At 52.8% G+C, this 20,709-nt stretch overlaps 1 protein-coding gene across 2 annotated transcripts; it reads left to right on the top strand.

Annotated features, from left to right (window-relative positions):
• Window positions 1-277: 277 nt before the first annotated feature.
• On the top strand, window positions 278-10,701 carry JAZF1 (JAZF zinc finger 1). Of its 2 annotated transcripts, XR_013640475.1 has the most exons (6): window positions 278-561; window positions 5,111-5,183; window positions 6,146-6,429; window positions 6,826-6,995; window positions 8,504-9,817; window positions 9,872-10,701. XR_013640475.1 is itself a non-coding variant. In XM_078881559.1 (5 exons), exons 1-5 carry the CDS (start codon window positions 447-449, stop codon window positions 8,684-8,686), a joined length of 825 nt encoding a protein of 274 aa, XP_078737685.1. In that variant the 5' UTR covers window positions 278-446; the 3' UTR covers window positions 8,687-10,701. The 2 variants fall into 2 exon arrangements, 1 of the variants encoding a protein (XP_078737685.1); XM_078881559.1 differs by having other exon boundaries at window positions 8,504-10,701.
• The last annotated feature ends 10,008 nt before the right edge of the window (window positions 10,702-20,709 follow it).

Genomic DNA, 20,709 nt, shown 5'->3' with positions numbered 1-20,709 from the left:
ACGTGCATTGTTTGCTTAAATTAAAAATAAAATTAAGAAAGCACCAACCTTTTACCTCACAATGTAACGTCCCGTATCCATTACTGAAATACCTACAACGCTTCGGGATGGCGCGCAGCGACGCTGCCTTCCGATAGGCCAAAGTCTGCAACGCGTCCCCCTCGGCGCGCTGCAGCGATTGGCCACGCTTTGCAGCCGCAGCCAATCGCATCGCGCCGTCACTTATCCGCGCTACGAATTGCAGTGGGGGTACCCGCGGGCACTGAGGGGGGTATCTCGACGGACGACGCCGCGGAGCGAGTGACGAGCGAGCGGGCGGCGGCCGGGGGTAACCCACGGGGTCCGCTGCTCACCATCACCCAGCCACCACCAACCACCATCAACCACCACCACCACCAACCCACCACCAATCTCCAATCATCATCATCGACGACGTGGGGACGAAGATGACGGGAGTGGCGGCCGTTTCTTTCTTCTCGAACGCGTGTCGCTTCAGTGGCTGCGGGCTCGCGTTCCCGTCGCTCGGCGAGCTGATTGAGCACATCGAGGATACGCACATCGGTGAGCGAGGGTGGTGGTGATGGTGGTGGTGGTGATGGGGTGTGGTGGTGGTGTGGGTGGTGGGTGGTGATGAGGGTGGTGGGGGTGGCTGATGATGGTGATGGGGTGGGTGATGATGATGGTGGTGGTGATGGGGTGTGGGTGGTGATGGGGTGGGTGATGATGATGGTGGTGGTGATGGGGAGTGGTGGTGGGTGGTGGTGTGGGTGGTGGGTGGTGGTGTGGGTGGTGATGGATGGTGGTGATGGTGGTGGTGGGTGATGGTGGTGATGGGGGTGATGGGGTGTGGTGATGGTGGGTGATGATGGTGGGTGATGGTGGTGATGGGGTGTGGTGGTGGTGGGTGATGGTGGTGGTGATGGGGTGTGGTGGTGGTGGGTGGTGCTGGTGGTGGGTGATGGTGGTGGGTGATGGTGGTGGTGATGGGGTGTGGTGGTGGGTGGTGATGAGGGTGGTGGTGGGTGGTGATGAGGGTGGTGGTGGGTGGTGATGAGGGTGGTGGTGGTGGTGGGTGGTGATGGGGTGTGGTGGTGGGTGGTGATGGTGGTGGTGGGTGGTGATGAGGGTGGTGGTGGGTGGTGATGAGGGTGGTGGTGATGGGGGTGGGTGATGATGATGGTGGTGATGGGGGTGGGTGGGTGATGGTGGTGGTGATGAGGGTGGTGGTGATGAGGGTGGTGGTGATGGGGGTGGTGGTGATCGTGACCATGATTGAAGCCTTCATCCAGCGGTGGATTGACCATGGCTGGGTGATGGGGTTATGCGGGGTGATGATGATGGTGGTGATGGGGTTATGCGGGGTAATGGTGATGGGGTGTGGGGGTGAGAGGGTTGGTGGTGATGGAGATGCAGGGCTTGCTAGTTGATTTGGAGGTGATTGAGTACACTGACATCGTTCAGCGAGGTTGATGGTGGTGATGGGGGTGGGTGATGATGGTGGTGATGGGGTGGATGAGCGAGGTTGATGGTGGTGATGGGGTGATGATGATGGTGGTGATGGGGTTTGGTGGTGGGTGATGATGATGATGATGGTGGTGATGGGGTGGGTGATGATGATGGTGGTGATGGGGTGGGTGATGGGGTGGATGATGATGGTGGTGATGGGGTGAGTGATGGGGTGGGTGATGATGATGGTGGTGATGGGGTGTGGTGGTGGGTGATGATGATGATGGTGGTGATGGGGTGGGTGATGATGATGGTGGTGATGGGGTGTGTTGGTGGGTGATGATGATGGTTTGGGTGAGAGGGTGGTGGTGGTCGTTGTGGTTGGTGATCGTGACCATGATTGAGGCCTTCATCCAGCGGTGGATTGACCATGGCTGGGTGATGCGATGGTGATGGGGTCATGGGGGCGGGAGGGGGGGGGTAATGAGGCAACGAGAGTGATGGTGTGATATGATGGGGGTGATGAGGTAATCGTGGTGATGGTGGAAGTGATGAGGGTGGTGTGATGTTGATGGATGTTAAGGGCTTGATAGTTGATTGAGAGTACACATCCACATCTTGTGAGCGATGGGGTGGCGATGGTGATAATGATAGGCCCAACATCTAGCAGTGGATGGACCATGGCTGGTGATGAGGGTGGTTGGTGATGTGGTGGTGATGGGGGGGGGGGTGATGTTGTTACAATGAGAGTGATGGTGTGATAATTGCGATGATGGGGTGATATGATGAGAGTGGTGAGGTAATAGTGGTGATGGTGGATGTGATGAGGGTGATGGTGATGGAGGTAAGGGCCTGCGAGTTTATTGAGAAGCGATTGAGTCCACATCGTTGATGGTGGTGATGGTCGTGATGGTACATCTTTATCCAGCAGTGGAATGACCATGGCCGATGATGGAGTGATGGGAGTGGTGATGGTGATGGGGGGGTTAGGGTCGTGGTGGAGGGTGATGCCTGAATTGAACATGATCATTGTTGGGGTGATGGGAGTGGTGATGGTGATTGTGTGATGCGGACGATGGGGCAGTTTGCTATGATGGTGAGCTCATGCGTGTGGGTGGTGATGGGGGTGAGCGGGGTGATGGTGATGGTGGGAGGGGTGGGTAGTATGATGATGGGGATGGTGATGGGGGTTAAGTTAGCGGGGATGGGGGGACGGTGATGATGTGGATGATGGTGATGGGAGCGTGATGTTTATCGTGGTGTTGATGGGTGTGATGGTGATGATGGTTAAAAAGATGGAAGGTGATGGGTAATGACAGATCATCACGAATACATTGAACATGTTACATTGGTGAGCGTGTATGGGGGGGGGGGGGGTGATGGTGTGATGACGATGGGTGATGGGGGTGACTGTGATGGGGGTGATGATGGTGACGGTGGTGGTGATAGTGTGATGGCACAGTAGGGGGCACAGGTGGTGCATCAGCCACTCATCTCACTCATCTCAGTCAGTCGACCCGTAGCACCTGGGTCTGCCCCGTGACCTCCTGCCAGCGGGCGTTCGACACTTCACGTGGCCTCATCGTGCACCTAGCCTGGCACAAGCGTCGTGGTGACGTCACCGCCGAATGGTGGTTGTTGTTGTTGTTGATAGTGTGATGGCCACCACATGCCCCAGCAGCTTCACTCTGTTTGGTTTGATCGGGGGGGGGGCTGGAGAGAAGCGATGGGAGTGGTGAGGAAGAGGGTTGGTGAGTGCGTGAGCGAGTGGACAGGAATGTTTCGATTTAAAGCTTCTTTCGTGACTGCAGGGATTCATCTTCTTGGTTCTTTCGGTAAAGTCACGTAGAATGGAAATAATAAAATAATAAAAATAAAACATAATAAAATATTATTAAATTTCGATTTAAAGCTTTCGTGACTGCAGGGATTCATCTTCTTGGTTCTTTCGGTAAAGTCACGTAGAATGGAAATAATAAAATAATAAAAATAAAACATAATAAAATATTATTAAATTTCGATGTAAAGTTTTCGTGACTGCAGGGATTCATCTTCTTGGTTCTTTCGGTAAAGTCACGTAGAATGGAAATAATAAAATAATAAAAATAAAACATAATAAAATATTATTAAATTTCGATGTAAAGTTTTCGTGACTGCAGGGATTCATCTTCTTGGTTCTTTCGGTAAAGTCACGTAGAATGGAAATAATAAAATAATAAAAATAAAACATAATAAAATATTATTAAATTTCGATGTAAAGTTTTCGTGACTGCAGGGATTCATCTTCTTGGTTCTTTCGGTAAAGTCACGTAGAATGGAAATAATAAAATAAAACAAATAAAACATAATAAAATTATTCTCACGACGTTTCGGCCACAACGCAAGCAGCCGTCCTCAGGTGGAGACCAGGTCTGTTGAGAAACGTCGTGAGAATTATTTTATTATGTTTTATTTTTATTATTTCCATTCTACGTGACTTTACCGAAAGAACCAAGAAGATGGACAGGAATGGGTGAGCTGAGTGGACTCGCCGATGACCGCTACCCCAGCGGTGTCAGGGTCGGCCTCTGTGGAGGAGGCTCGTGAAGGACGCTGCTAGCGGTCAGTTGAAGGCAGTCGCCCTCCAGCAAACATCGGAGGGCGGAGGAGTGACGCTCACAACAACGAGTGGAGCCACCGGACGGATAAAACGTAGTGAGGTGGCCCATTGGGGAACACAGGTGGTTAACTTGTTACATATGGGTCTGTCTCATGATATCGCCTAGCCTGGTGCACCTAGCCTGGTACAAGTGCCGTGGTGACATCACCATGAGCGGAGAATGGAATTTGTTGTTGTTGTGTACATGTGTGTTCATGCTCGTGTATGTGTTCATGTGTCTGTGTCTGTGCTTGCGGGGAGCGGTAGTGTAGCGGTTAGCGCGCTGCGCTATGAACCTGGCGACCCGGGTTCGATTCCCGCTCACGGCCAACACCAGTGACGATTATCTGAACCGGTCCCGGGCCTCCACTAGGTCGACTCAGCCTCAAATGAGTACCCGGTGCGGTGTGTAAACATCGCCACTGGGGAGACAAAGGCGGTCGGGCGTGGTGCTGGACACCCACCCCCTCGTGTACCGTTCTGGCCTTCATAAGTGCTCGCTAACAGCACTTGCCCCGACAGTCTGTTAAGGCTATACAAGGGATCTTTGTCTTTGTGTGCGTGCTTGCACATTTCAGATGGTGTGATGGTGATGAATATCATGGGCGTGGTTGTGATAATGGGTGTGATGATGGTAATGATTGGTGTAATGATGAAGGTGATGGATGTGATGGTGTTGGTGATGAGGATGATGTTGATGGGGGTGTGATGGTGGTGGTCGTGGTGGAGCGGCGGTGCGACGTGTAAGCGCATTGCGCTACGAATCTGGCAGGCCCGAGTTCAGTTCCCGCTCACAGCCAACATCGGTGACGATAATTACCTGAACCGTTGGATACTGGGCCACCCCTAGGTCAACTCAGCTCTAAATTAGTACAGTACATGGTTGCGGTGTGTAAACATCATCACTGGGGAGGCGAGTATTTGTGGTCACCCCATTTCCTCCGTGTGCCATGCCGGCCTTAATAGGTGCTCGCTAACAGCGCCTAACCCCAACAGTTTCTCCCCTTTGTCTCTTGTGCTTTCCAGAGAGTGACCCCAGAGTGTTGGAGGTCCAGGAGCTGCAGCAGCCGACGTACATCGCACTCAGCTACATCAGCAGGTGAGGGTTTCCTATCGACCCGTGGCTAGGAGATGTTAACTACCTCGCCTGGTATGCAGGAGGTCGTGGGTTTGACCCCGTCCCTGACGCCTGCTGCTGTATATTTGGAGTTTGCGTGTCTCTCTCTCTCATCATCATCACGGTGGCTAAGAGATGTTAACTACCTCGCCTGGTATACAGGAGGTCGTGGGTTAGATCCCGTCCCTGACGCCTGCTGTGTATTTGGAGTTCGCGTGTCTCTCTCTCTCTCCCCGTGGTCGTGTGGATTTTCCTCCTTCGTCGTGCGTTTAGGGCATTTGGCTGCTGCTATACGTTCCCACGCGATAAGCCGCTTCGTTGAGCTATCGTTTGTGGCCAGGTCGCTTCTGAAAAGAACTACACAGCTCGGTGGGGCTAACCTGGAATCCTCTAGTCTACACCTGGTCCATAATGATCCCTGGCACCTGGTCCATTTGGCCACCATGATAATGTCTGATTTGGATGGACCGGTCTATCTGGACCCTATGAACTGGTCCATCTGGTTCCTAATGACCGGTCTATCTGGTCCCTATGAACTGGTCCATCTGGTCCATCTGGACTGGTCTATCTGGTCCCTATGAACTGATACATCTGGATGCTATGGACCGGTACATCTGGTTCCTAATGACCGATCCATCTGGTTCTTAATGACCGGTCCATCTGGTTCCTAATGACCGATCCATCTGGTTCCTAATGACCGGTCCATCTGGACCCTATGGACCGGTCTATGTGGTCTCTATGAACCATTTCATGTTGTCCCTATGACCTGGTCAATCTAGTTAATTTTGTCCCTATGTCCTGTTCCATCTGATCCCTTAGGATCTGGTCCATGTTGACCTGGTCCATCCGGTTCTTTGGCTCGGTGGCTTCGAGCCGGCAATTGCAGGGACTGCGCCTGTATCCCGACACCCCCCCCCCTTCCTCCCCCCCCCTCGCGTCTGCAGGTTCATGACGGACGCCGCGCGTCGCGAGCACGAAATGTTGCGCAAACGCAGCCAGGCCAAGCTCACGCTCGCCAACCCGGGGGGGGGCGCGAGAGCCGGCGGCGGCGGAGGAGGTGGAGGAGGAGGTGGAGGAGGTGGAGGAGGAGGAGGTGTAGGAGGAGGAGGTGGTGGTGGAGGAGGAGGGACCCCCAACGCGGCGCAGAGGCAAAACTCGGGCAGCCTCACGCCACCCGTGACGCCGCCCATCACTCCGGCATCGTCCTTCCGAAGCAACACCCCCACAGGTGCGGGGGGTGGGGGGAGGGTGGATTCATTATTCTTGTCATCATCAGCAGCGTCAGCAGCAGTGTTTTCATCAGCGTGAGCAGCAGCAGCAGCAGCAGCAAACACCTCCGCAGGTGCAAAGGGGTGGTTAGTGGGGAGATTCATCATCAGCAGCAGCAGTAGCAGTATCAGCAGCATCAGAATCAGCATTATTGTTAGAAGCATCAGCAGCGTCGTCGTCGTCATTATCATCATCATCATCAGGGTCATTGTCATCGTGATCATCGCGGTGATCGTCGTTGCGATCGTCATCATCGTCGTCGTCATTATCATCATCAGGGTCATTGTCATCGTGATCTTCGCGGTGATCGTCGTTGCGATCGTCGTCATCGTCGTCGTCGTGGTGTGCGGGGCAGGGAGCGAGTTCGACGAGGAGGAGGTGGACTGCGAGGAGTCGGACAGCGACGAGTCGTGGACGACGGAGAGTGCCATCAGCTCGGAGACCATCCTGAGCACCATGAGCATGAACGGGGACGACGAGAAGCCCTTCGCGTGCCCCGTGCCCGGCTGCAAGAAGCGCTACAAGGTCCCCCGCAGCACCGCACGCATGCGTACACACACACACTACAACAACAACAGCCGCCATTCGCCACTAAGTGGCGGTGATGTCACCACGACGCTTGTGCCAGGCCATGTGCACCTTGAGGCCAGGTGCCGTGGGTTGGTTGACTGAGGTGACCGGTAGACACACCAGCCTTCCCCCGACTATGCCAACTTTAAGTATTTTAGCCACCAGGCGCTCCGCTCGTTGTTGTGAGCGTCGCTCCTCTGCCCTCCGTTTTTGCTGGAGGGCGACTGCTTCCAATTGCCCAGTAGCAGCATCCATCACGAGCCTCCTACCCGTACCACATCATCACTCCATCTCTTCTCCAGCCCATGTCGTGCCCGTTTAGCCCCCTCTATGTGGCCAAACAGAAGCTGCTTGGCCATGCGGTGGCTGAGGATGCAGGCTACATGACCCAGCCAACACAGCTTTGCCTGCCGAAAGAGCTCACTGATGGGAATGTGTCCAATCCTTTCAAGGATTTGTGAGCTTCTCACACAATCCAGCCTGGTTAAGCCCAGAATGGATCGTAGGCAGGCCAGCCTGAATGTTTCTAAACGGTGCAGACACGAAGCTTCGTGTGGATCGACAGACTAGGTAGCTTCCACACAGCATTGCGTAGCCAATGAAAATATAATGCCGCCCCAACTGATTCGGAGTGAGACCTCTGCTGTCAAACCGGAGCTGGTCACAATCATACTGCCCGGGTATGGGATGCTCTCCACTCTCTTCACAACTACTCCATCACCAATGGGGAGCTGAGGGGGTGGAGTTTTTGGTGGCACAAAATACCCAGGTGGGGCTGATGGTGAGACCCCGCCTCTTAGTGGCACACTCCAGGTTCAGCAGCAGCACTTCCACACACGCACAGACACATAAAAGACAAACGCGCGCACACACAGCACGCACACACAGCACGCACACATACACGGTACACACGCACACAAAGACAAAGATCCCCCGTATAGCCTTAACAGACTGTAGGGGCAAGTGCTGTTAGCGAGCACCTATGAAGGCCGGAACGGTACACGAACGAGGGGGTGGGTGGCCAGCACCACGCCCGACCGCCTTTGTCTCCCCAGTGGCGATGTTTACACACCGCACCAGGTACTCATTTAAGGCTGAGTCGACCTAGGGGAGGCCCAGGACCTGGACCGGTTCAGATAATCGTCACTGGTGTTAGCCGTGAGCGGGAATCGAACCCGGGTCGCCAGGTTCATAGCGCAGCGCGCTAACCGCTACACCACCACTCCCCACCACACACACAGCGCCACACGCACATGCACCGCCATCACAATTTCGGATAACATCGTTGGAAATGTCTCATGTCGGCGAAATATTTCGGATTTTTTTCAGATTTTTTTCCCATGAATATATATTTTTTTTCATCACCACAGCTCGTTTGTGTTTATTCTTTTAGCATAACGGTTTTTTTTCTTCTTCTTTTTCTCTTCTCACCGCTATTTATTTATTTATTCTGCCCCCCGCAGAACGTGAACGGAATCAAGTACCACGCCAAGAACGGCCACCGGACACAGGTGCGCGTGCGCAAGCCCTTCAAGTGCCGCTGCAGCAAGAGCTACAAGACGGCGCAGGGCCTGCGCCACCACACCATCACCTTCCACCCGCCCATCTCCGCCGACGTCATCAAGAAGATGCAGCAGCAGCAGTGAACCGCGTCCTACCCCCCCCTACCCCCCCCCCCTACCCCCCTCCTCCTCCTCCGTCGTCGTTGTCGTCGTCGTCGGCAGGTGTGGTCGTCATCTTTGACCGTCGGCCGTCGTGATCGGCCATCGTCAACCGTCAACCACCGTCGTCGCCCAACGGGTTTATTTTCGTTTTGTCTGCGTGTGCCTCTCTGCGTGTGTGGGGAGCGGTGGCGCAGTGGTTAGCGCGCGGCTCTACGAACCCTGGCGACCCGAGTTCGATTCCCGCCGACGGCACCGGTCCTGCGGTGCGGTGAAAATCGTGTCCACCCACCCCCCTCGCGTGCCGTGCCGGCCTTAATAGGTGCTCGCTAACAGCGCTTGCCCCGACGGTCTTGTTAACGCTACGAAGGGGTGGGGGGGGGGGTCTTGTGTGTGTGTGTGTGCTTGCCACACCAGCCCCTTGTGTGCTGTGACAGCCTTAACAGTCATTGATTGTCTTGTTGTGTGACTGTGTGTGTGTGTGTTTTCCTATTGTGCGGTTGTATAACTGTGCGTGTGTCTGCCTGTGTTTTTTTTGTCTGCGTCTGTGTCTTTGTAGTGGGAAGCGGTAGCGCCGTGGTTAGCGCTGCGCTACGAACCCGTGGAACGATTATCTGAACCGATCCTGGCCCTCCCCTAGGTCGACTTGGCTTCAAACAAGTACCTGGTGCGGTGTGTAAAACATCGCCACTGGGGAGACAAAGGCGGCCGGGCGTGGTGCTGGCCACCCACCCCCTCGTGTGCCGTGCCGGCCTTCATAGGCACTACTCGCTAGCAGCACTTGCCCCAACAGTCTGTTACGGGCTATGTGGGGGATCTTTGTCTTTCGTGAGTAGGTGTGTGTAATGTGATTAGGTGTGTGTGTGTGATGGTGATGTGAGTAGGTGTGTGTGATGGTGATGTGAGTAGGTGTGTGTGTGATGGTGATGTGAGTAGGTGTGTGTGTGATGGTCATGTGAGTAGGTGTGCGTGTGTGTGATGGTGATGTGAGTAGGTGTGTGTGTGTGTGATGGTGATGTGAGTAGGTGTGCCTGTGTGTGATGGTGATGTGAGTAGGTGTGCGTGTGTGTGATGGTGATGTGAGTAGGTGTGTGTGTGATGGTGATGTGAGTAGGTGTGTGTGTGAGTGATGGTCATGTGAGTAGGTGTGTGTGATGGTGATGTAAGTAGGTGTGTGTGTGATGGTGATGTGAGTAGGTGTGCGCGTGTGTGCGTAGAGTTGTACCAGTGGTGAATGTGTTTGCGCGCGAGTGAATAGCAATTGTTCTTCTAAATGTACATATACATTTTCATACAAGTGTGTGTGTGTGTACTTATTTAAGTAGTGTGTGTGTGTACAGTTATATATGAGCATTCGCCATCGGAGTGGTCGTGCGTGCGTGCGCGCGCTACAAACCCGCAAGAGAGCCAAGTTCGATTCTCCCTCCCGACCAATAACATTGGCCAATATTTAAAACCGGTCCTGGGCCTTTCCCTAGGTCAACTCATCCTCAAACGAGTACCCGGTGCGGTGCGTGAACATCGCCACCGGGGAGACAAAGGCGGCCGGGCGTGGTGCTGGCCACCCACTGCCTCGTGCGCCGTGCCGGCCTTCGTAGGTGCTGCTACTCGCTATCAGCACTTGCCCCTACGGCCTGTTCAAGGCTACACGGTGGGGGGTGGCGGGGAGTTTTGTCTTCGGCAAAAATTTGCAACCTCGCCAACGGACGCGGCGCGATTGGCACTCGTCGCCTCACCGAGCCTTGCGGACGTCGTTTATGGCGCCAATTAATCGATTGATTAATTGATCATTAAAACGGTGACGAACCTTAGGTTTAAACAAAAAAGTTGACCCACTTATTCGCAGTCGCCCTGTAATAATGCCAAACATGAGCGCGCGTGTGTGTGTGTGTGTCGTGTACCCTCCTCCACCCGGCCGCTGCCAAAACGGCTTAGAGCCGTCGCGCGATGAACAAACGCCTGCCCCGATGTCGCTGTCGGTCACGCCGGGGGGGAGAGAGCGGGAGAGGTGGGGGGCGGGGTGGGGGGGGGCCCACGCCCGCCGGTTGTCAGCGCCGGCGTCATCGCCCTATTGGCAGAGACCTGCGCGTCTGTACGTCTGTACGTCTGTACGTCTGTACGTCTGTATGTTGCATGTGTGGAAATTCTTTAGCATTGTACGCAGCCAACCGTGATGGAGGTCACTCCGAGAGGACAATGATGATGATGGTTACACTGTGTAACAAAAAAACTAATTTTTGTTCCTGGGTAGTAAGTGTTATTTTACAATTGCTTATGCCTCAAAAGTACAGAAACTGGCTATTATACTGGTAGGAACCTCCTGGTTACACCAGCCCACAGGGGATTATTGTGTCCGTCGTGCAGGGAGGGGCTTGGTGGGGAGGGAGGGGCCGGGTGGGAGGGGAGGGTGGGGAGGGTGGGGCTGGGTGGGGAGGGGCTGGGTGGGGAGAGTGGGGAGGGGCTGGGTGGGGAGGGGCTGGGTGGGGAGGGGCTGGGTGGGGAGGGGTGGGGCTGGGTGGGGAGGGGCTGGTCACCCCGTTGTGCCCTTATAAAACTCAACGTTTAACCTACTCACGCCGGCTTGTGCCCGCCCTCACCACGCCGCCGTTGACCCTGGCCATTGACCGAGCAACCCAACGTTCCTGCCAGCTCCCTCCGCAGGAATGTGTTTCCCCACAAACTTTACTTTTGTGACCTATTTTCAATGAGAAAACGTGGTGTGCATTTGAGTCATTTCTTCACGTAAAGTCCTGGTCACAAAAGCAAAGTTTGTGGGGAATAATAGCCGTGTTCTATACTTTTGAGGCACAAGCAATTAGCAAGTAACACTACCCAGGAACAAAAATCGTGTTACATCGTGTTATCGGATCAACAGGAGAGCTCCCTTCAGTGCAGAGTCAAATTGTGATGTGTTCATTGAGATGGGGTTTATTGTGCAATGGTGTCCGAGTCTATGGGTTTATGTGGTGTCTTTGTGTCTTTATGTGAGTCTTTGGGTCTCTGTGTGGGTCTGTGAGTCTATGGATCTCTGTGTGTGAGTCTATTGGTCTGTGTGTGAGTCTATGGATCTCCGTGTGAGTCTATGGGTCTCTGTGTGAGTCTATGGGTCTTTGTGTGTGAGTCTATGGGTCTCTGTGTGAGTCTGTGGGTCTCTGCGTGAGTCTATTGGTCTCTGTGTGAGTCTATAGGTCTTTGTGTGGGTCTGTGGGTCTGTGTGGGTCGATAGGTCTCTGTGTGTGTCTATGGGTCTCTGTGTGAGTCTATGGATCTCTATGTGAGTCTAGGTGTCTCTGTGTGAGTCTATGGGTCTCTGTGTGAGTATGGGTCTCTGTGTGAGTCTATGGGTCTCTGTGTGAGTCTTATGTGTCTCTGTGTGAGTCTATGGGTCTCTGTGTGAGTCTATGGGTCTCTGTGTGAGTCTATGTGTCTCTGTGGGGGGGCGGGAAGCACAGCAAACTAAAGACACGAAAAGCAGTTCTAAAGAAACAAGCCTTCTCAATCTAGACGATGATTTAAGCGTGCGTAGCTCTCAGCGGCTTCCTAATATCGGAAGCAAGAGCGTTCCAGACGGCCACACGAAGCGCGTCTGATGGCTTAGCAGTGGCGCTGCCTGGCGCCCCAACCCCCCCCCCCACCTCCTCACCAATCCCCGCCGGGGTAGACCCACGGTAGACCGACGGAAAGTCGTCAAGTCAACGATGGGGGAGACCTTCGATTTAAAGCTTTCGTGACTGCAGGGATTCATCTTTTTGGTTCTTTCGGTAAAGTCACGTAGAATGGAAATAAAACATAATAAAATAATTCTCGACAGACCTGTTCTCCACCTGAGGACGGCTGCTTGCGTTGTGGCCGAAACGTCGTGAGAATTACTTTATTATGTTTTATTTGTATTATTTTATTATTTCCATTCTACGTGACTTTACCGAAAGAACCAAGAAGATGGGGGGAGACCGTTCCGTGCCTCCGTGTCTCCCGCGCGTTAGGCCTTCATTTTACGATGACTACATTGACCCCATCACCACCCCCCCCCCCCTCGGGCCTTCGCACCGGATAGGCTCGCGGTGATGACATCACCGATTAACCGCTCTGTTTAAGATGGACGAACGGGAGGACTTCCTGACAATTCTGGCTAAATCGCCTGATGAAGTCGGTTGTTGTTATCATCGTCGTCACGGTTACTCGAATTGTAAACGTTGCTGTGGGTTTACTCTCCGACATGCAGCCGGTGTGCCGAAGCGGTAACTTGGTTGGCACGTTTCGTCGGCGCAACGGACCTTACCGATTGGCTGTGTTGGGTTGGTGGCGGGTTTAACGGCAGATTTATACTCAAGCGATCGAACCCAAAAAATGTCCTTTGTCGCGGAACGATCTCGTCGTAGCGCCTGTTAGCCACGCGGTGGCTAGGAGATGTTAACTACCTCGCCCGGTACACGGGAGGTCGTGGGTTCGTTCCCGACCCTGACGCCTGCTGCTGTATATTTGGAGTTTGCGTGTCTCTCTCTCTCTCTCTCCCTGCGGTCGTGTGGATTTTTCCCTCCGCATTTAGAATCGCCGTCACGTGTTTCGAGTGCTGGGCTTCTTCTAAAGGTCCACTTGATGATGATAAGCCACTTTGTTGTTGAGCTAAAATGAAATATAAAGCAGCTTCAGTGGGCCTTAGCTGGTAAAAAAACAACAAAATTTAGTTTTCGTATACCGCTCTATAAAAGCTTAAAGCGAGAGATTAAATCCTGACCATATTCCGATCGCATCTGAAGCTAACGTGCAGGTTACAGGTGCCTGCCTGCACCGGGCTAGAAAGGCCTTAAACTGAACAGCATGGGAACCTGGGTTCGAATCCAAGAGTAGGGTGGGGGTGGGGGGTTTAATGTCTTTTTTGTGTTATGATGATTATTTTATTACGACTGCAAGCGCTTATATTGTTACCGTGAATCACGAGCCATGTCTTATCCACTGCTGGATGAAGGCCTCTCCCGCTTCGCATGCTGTCACCATGCGTCTGTCTGGTCCTCACGATATAACGATTCACCTAACGTCTACACGCGTGTGTACATGTATTTGTGTAAGCACATGTGTAAACATGTATTTGTGTATACCTATGTGTGCGTACATGTGTATGGGAGCGGTAGTGTGGTGGTTAGCACGCTGCGCTACGAAATCCGGCGACCCGAGTTCGAATCCCAGCGACGATTATCTGAACCGGGTCCTGGGATTCCCCGAGGTCAACTCAGCCTCAAATGAGTACCTGGTGCGGTGTGTAGTAAGCATCACCCCCTCGTGTAACAGGACTTCTCCCAACAGTGCGTTAGGGCTATACGGGAGATCTTTGTCCTTGTGTATACATGCGTGTACACGCATATGACTACAGCGAGCAGACATGACGGACACTATAAACGCACTCATTCGACGCGACATCTAGACTCTTGTATACATACACAGGAGGTGGGCGTTAGGAATTGTTTTCATTGCACTTGGGGAGGGAGCAGCACATGGGTTAGACGGCACGCAAGGCATGAACTTCTTTCGCACCGCACGTGGTCAGTCGTGCCAAATCGGACGAACACACTAATGCCGTCACAATCCAAACTGTGACGACAAAGTGGGGGGGTGGGTGGGAGGGGGGGGGCGCTTGGGCGGGGGGCGGTGGTGGCCGACGGTGGTGGCTAATCGCGACGGAGTGGCAGCCGGGACACGTGACACGGGACACGTGACACGGGACACGTGACACGGGACACGTGACACGGGACACGTGACACGGGACACGTGACACGGCCCCGGAGAGGGATGAACCCTCGCGCGGGTTGGGCGCTGCCTTCATCCAGCAGTGGATTGAGCAAAGCAGTTGTTCTTTTTATTACAATTTTTATGTTATTGGGAGACGGCGTGTGGGGGGGGGGGGAGGAAGTTTACATTTTTATACACACACACATTTTTACGTCCGTCCATCCGTCCTATCGATTGTTTGTGTCGGTAGTGCCCCCGAGGCCTCCCGGCACTCGAGTCAGAACTACCAGCGGCAACGCCGCAGTGTTGTGAGCGAGTGGCACCACAGCGGTCATCACGAGGTTGCCAGTACCCCAGAGGTCGCAAACGGGTTTTGATTCCTTACCCGTACCCGGCCGCACCAGGGTCACAAATGGGTACCCGTACCCGTACCCGGCCGGGTACGGGTTCCCGTTCCCTACCCGTACCCTACCCGAAATGAGTGACAAACGGTGACTCACCAGTGACTCACGGCCTACCCGTACCCGTACCTGCCGCACCAGGGTCGCAAACGGCTACCCGTACCCGGCCGGGTATGGGTATCAGGTAGGGTACGGGTATCGGGTACCCGGTTGCGACCTCTGCAGTACCCCCCCCGCTACCCCCCACCCCCCACACCCCCCCCCCCCCACCCCCACCGGGCTGACGTCTCGACGTCAGCCCGGTGGGGAGTTCGCCAGAGACCAGGACGAGAGGCTCGTTTCGCGAGGGCGGTTCCCGCGAGTTTGTTGTTGTGTCGAGGTGCCGTCCGTCTTTCCGTCCGTCCGTTTGTTCCTCTGACTGTGCGTCCGTGTGTGCGCCAGTCTGCCTGTAGGGCCTTCAGTGGGGAGCGGTGGCGCAGTGGTTAGCGCGCTGCGCTGCGGACCCGGCCATCGGAGTTCGATTCCCACCCACGGCCAACACCAACACCAACACCGGTGACGATTATCTGAACCGGTCCTGGGCCTCCCCTAGGTCGACTCAGCCTCCCAAATGAGTACCTGGTGGGGTGTGTAGTAAACATCGCCACTGGTGTTGGCCACCCACCCCCTCGTGTGCAGTGCCGGTCTTCACAGGCGCTCGCTAACAGCACTTGCCCCAACAGCTTTTGAAGGCTATTATACATGGGATCTTTCTTTGTTGCTCATTAAGTCTTCTCTGTCCTTCTGTCCGTCTGCCATCTGTCCTTCCGTCGCCCATCGCTGCTTCTCATTTACCGGTAAAAGCTAAAGGCACAGCACTTGCAACTGCTGTGCATGAGAGAGAGAGAGACGGAGAGAGAGACGGAGAGAGAGACCGGGAATGGACCACGAGGTTTTACTGCCGTTGCCTGCCCGTGGTGCTTTGGAGATCTGTTGGTTGGGCTCGTGGTGATGTTCAGATCGCGTAGACTCCTGCAGGGGAGACACGATCGTCGGGGGATGATAAGGACGTTTTGCTTGGCAAGATTGGGCCGTGGTTAGGGTTAGTGTGGAGTGGAGTGTATCAGTCGGGTACGAGGTTCATCCTTAACCACACTAGCCGACCAGACCCTACCACTACCCCTAACCCCACTAGCCAGACCATAGCGCTACCACGCTACCCAGAGCCTAGCCTTACTACTACCCTAAACACACTAACCAGTCCCGAGCAAAACTCTAACAGATAGGTGAAATTCCTCACCGTAAAGAGTAGTAATTCTAGATTTGAAGCTTTCGTGACTGCAAGGATTCGTACTGTTAGGTTTTTTCGGTAAAGTCACGTAGGTAAAAAATGAAATTCCTCCCCGTAATTCTAGATTTGATTAATTCTAGATACGGGGAGGAATTTCACCTATCTGTTAGAGTTTTTTTCTAGAATGAATACGCTCTACGGGGAGGAATTTTATTTTTTATCTACGTGACTTTACCGAAAAAACCTAACAGTATCAGCCCCTAGCACTTCCACTAACCACACTAGCTGGACCGTAGCATTACCACTAACCCTCACTACACTACCAGACCCGAGCCCTACCACTAACCATCACTACAGTAGCCAATCAAACATGACTCTAGCCCCAACCCTAACTCCAACCTTTAACACTGCCACCCATTCCCCGCCGTTTAAAGCCTGTTCATCAAATTCCAATCGTTCACGATCGTCGGCCCAAACTCTGCAATCACTTTAAAAAAGAAAAAGCTCTCACTTTATTTCACTTTATTAGCCTCGCGTTTCACTTTAACTTCTTGTCGAACGAACCTTAGGACACATTTGCTCTCAGGCCCCTTGGGGCCTTGCCAAGTCGAGCGACGTTTATAAGTTTCCGTTAAAAAAAATGTTTTTGTTACGTCAAATAAATATGCAGTATACATATATATTTTGTATTTTTTTCGCGCTTTCAGTTTTAATCGATGGAGTTTGTTTTTCACCTCCTCCCGTCGCGCGCGTTTTATTCGTTCCTTGCGTTCGTGCGTACGTCAGCCTATATTATATACACACGCGCAAATATATTTTACAATCTTAAGCATCGCTTTGTTTTCGTTAAACTTTGTACGTTTGCGATTTGCGTCCCTCGCCCCGTTGCCACGTTGTGTTCTTTTACGATGGAATGTAAATTAAACGCTGCTAATTTGTTTTTTTATCTTTCAAATTAACAATATTTTTGTTACATCTTGCGCAGTAACGTGTACCCCCGGCCTTGTCCAGACCACCAACTCGGCGGCCTTGACAGCACGCAGAGGCACGACCTCCCATCCACGTGGCTTGCGTGCCACGTCACGTGACCCCCTGCATTGTTGATGCAGTACTCTCAGCCTTGTCTAGACCACCAACTCGGCAGCCTTGGCAGCACGCAGAGGCACGACCTCCCATCCACGTGGCTTGCGTGCCACGTCACGTGACCCCCCGTATTGTTGATGCAGTACTCTCAGCCTTGTCTAGACCACTAGCTCTTAAGGGTTTCAAGTTTTGGCCACCCCTTCAGGCAGCAGTGAAACCAAAACGACAGCCGTAAGCCGGTTTTGTCTTCGCTCAGACTCGTCAGTACGGCAAGTCACCGACGAACTCTTATCAACGTGGTCGTCGAGACATCAGTCGGAAAAAAACCTAAGAGTATCAGTCGTACGGTCACATGTTCAGGTTCTCTTTGGAGTTGCTGGTCTAGGCAAGGCTGAGAGCGTTGTGAGTGCGGCGCAGTGGTCACGTGACCTTCCTCACGAAGCACGTGGCCGGGACGTCGCTTTCTCCTGCTGCCGGTGAGCAGCAGCGCCCCACCTCTTGAGTTGGTGGTCTAGGCAAGGCTGGCAGAGTCACGAGTGTGGGCGGCGTGGTGGTCACGTGACCAGCGGCCACGCCACGTTATTTTATTGCCACATTTGAGACCGGAGGGGTTTTGTTTTTGTTGGTTGTTGCTGTTGCTGTTATCAGTTGACATGTTGGTGTTTTTGCCAAGAGCATCAAAAAAGCAAAAGCGGAGGAATCGAAAGCGAAAGCCAGCGATCGGGACGGTGTCGTTCCGTTTGAACATTTTTTGTTTATCCGTAACAGAGGTTTTATTTTATTTTGGGGGGGGGGGGGAGGGGGGGGGGCGGTTAGGTCGCTTAAATATAAATGTGTCGTTAACCCCCCACCCCGCCCCCCCCCCCCCTCACTAACAATATCCGTCGCTCCGCGATAACGATAAGAATGTTTAAAATAATGTTTATTGCAGCATCCCATCAGCCAAGCGCACACTGCGCTCCCCCCCCCCCCCCCCCCCCGTGGGGTGCGTGTGATTTCCGGCGAAAGTTTTCGCGATTCCGCGCGCGTTCTAGCCTGCTTGCGTCACGATATCGGCGCGTGCGGAGATTTATCTGAACCGGTCCCGGGCCTCCCCTAAGTCGACTCAGCCTCAAATGAGTACCTGGTGCGGTGTGTTAAAACATCGCCACTGGGGAGATAAAGGCGGCCGGGCGTGGTGCTGGCCACCCACCCCCTCGTGCGCCGTGCCGGCCTTCACAGGTGCTGCTCGCTAACAGCACTTGCCCCTGCAGTCTGTTAGAGGCTACACGGGGGTGAGGGATATTTTGTCTTTCTGTGCGTTTGTTTGCGAGCGCACCTAGCCTGGCGCAAGCGCCGCGGTGACGTCACCCCCAGTTAAGTGGCGAGCGGCGGCGGTTGTTGTTGTTTATTTGTTGTTTATATTCTTGGTTCTTTCGGTAAAGTCACGTAGATAGAAAATAAAAATAAAATAAAATAATGAACTGCAAATAATCAAAGCAAAAAACCTAGGACGTTTTAAATGTATTTTTATTTTCTATCTCTACGTGACTTTACCGAAAGAACCAAGAATATGAATTCCTGCAGTCACGACATTTTAAAGTCAAACTTGTTGTTTTGTTGCGTGTTTGCGGGAGTGTGGCGATGCTCGGCTGCCTTCCAGCTGCAGGTCAATAGGTCAACAAGTGCCCAGTTAATCCGAAAAGCATTTCAGTGGAGGGAGCGGTCGATGTTTGTGTGCGTGTCGTGGTTGTGGTTGTGTGTACGCGTGCGTGTATCTCTGTGATCGTAGTCGTGGTTGTCGTGGTGGTTGTTGTTGTGGTTGTTGTTGTTGTGGTGGTTGTATGAGACAGAATGCACTTTTTTTTTTAATCGTCGGATTTTATTTTGAAGTCGACCTGTGACTGGTTTGTTAATTAAAAGTGTAAAATAAAAAACGCTAAAAAAATGTCATTCTGCGGTGTTGTTGATGTTGTTGTTGATGTTGTTGCGATGATGTGACATCTTGAGAACACGGGGGGGGGGGGGGGGGGTTCGTCACGTGCTGTAGAAGAGCCATTGCCCGAAACGTCGTCTGTTAAAATATTTTTTGGAATGCCACACACGCGTATTGTTCAATGAAGCCCCGTGAAATTTGACAGTTTTTAAGTCGTCCCACCCAAAGACCCCATTAGTCCGCCACCACCACAACAACAATAAACGGGTGGCGGTGGTGGCGGTGGCGGTGGCGGTGGTGGTGGCGGTGGCGGCGGTGGTGATGGTGGTGGTGGGGGTGGCGGTGGTGGTGATGGTCATGATGGTGATGATGGCGGTGGTAATGGTGGCGGTGATGGTGGTGGTGGTGGTGGTGGCGGCGGTGGTGATGGTGGCGGTGGTGATGGTGGCGGTGGCGATGGTGGCGGCGGTGATGATGGTGGTGATGATGGTGGTGGTGATGGTGGTGGTGGTGGTGATGGTGGTGGTGGTGATGGTGGTGGTGGTGATGGTGGTGGTGGTGATGGTGGCGGCGGAGGTGATGGTAGAAGAGGTGGCAGCAACCGAACTTTACCCGCGAGAGAAATGTGTGTTTGAATCGCAAATAATGATCATTATTATTGTGATGATGACAACAGTGATGATGATGATGATGTCCGATTAAGTTAATGACATGGACAGCAAAACAAATATGATGATAACAGAGCTATCTAGCTCCGTGTCTCTTACCGGGTAAAACATCAAATATATTTTCAACAAGTTATCTGCCAGCAGTGGCCACAAGGGCGCAGTTGCAGGCCTGTGCCTTTACCCGTGAAGGGGCGTGCAGGTGCTTCGCTCATCGCGTTAATTGGAGTGGGGGTTTACATCCACGAAAAGTCACAACAACAACAACAACAGCGACGATAATGATTATGATGACCCTAAGAATAATGATCATACTTGCCCTAATCACGTGATTACTCCCCGAGGGGGGGCAGCAGCGGTGGGTAGGGGCAGAGATTTATTTGTCTAGCGAGTTGTTTATTTAATTCACAAACATATTTGAATTCAAAACCGCATAATAGAGTGTGGGGGGGGGGGGGTGTTGGGTAGAACTATGGTTACAGCCGCATATGCAGCGGCAAAAAAATAATCGCGCAAACCGAACCCGCCGTTGTGTGTCCGTGGGACCTCTTTCGCACCGTACGCAGCCTTCCGCGCTAATTGGAGTGGAACCTACACTGCACATTCGCAGGATACATACATATTGTTAAATGTAATATCTGCACATTCGTCGAAAACCCTTAAAACGCAATAACAACAATTATAATAACAGGTGACATTTCGGCGAAATGGCCCATCTCATCGTACAACCGACGATGACGATGCTGATAATTTTCGATTTAAAGCTTTCGTGACTGCAGGGATTCATCTTCTTGGTTCTTTCGGTAAAGTCACGTAGAAGGGAAGTAATAAAATAATAAAATATAATAATTGTTTTATTATGTTTTATTTTTATTATTTTATTACTTCCCTTCTACGTGACTTTACCGAAAGAACCAAGAAGATGCTGATAATGGTGACAGTAATTAACC

The sequence above is a fragment of the Lampetra fluviatilis genome, chromosome 62, assembly GCF_964198595.1.
Source record: "Lampetra fluviatilis chromosome 62, kcLamFluv1.1, whole genome shotgun sequence".
NCBI lineage: Eukaryota > Metazoa > Chordata > Hyperoartia > Petromyzontiformes > Petromyzontidae > Lampetra > Lampetra fluviatilis.
Note: the sequence above shows the minus strand (reverse complement) of the source record. Positions and strands in the feature narration are given on the sequence as shown.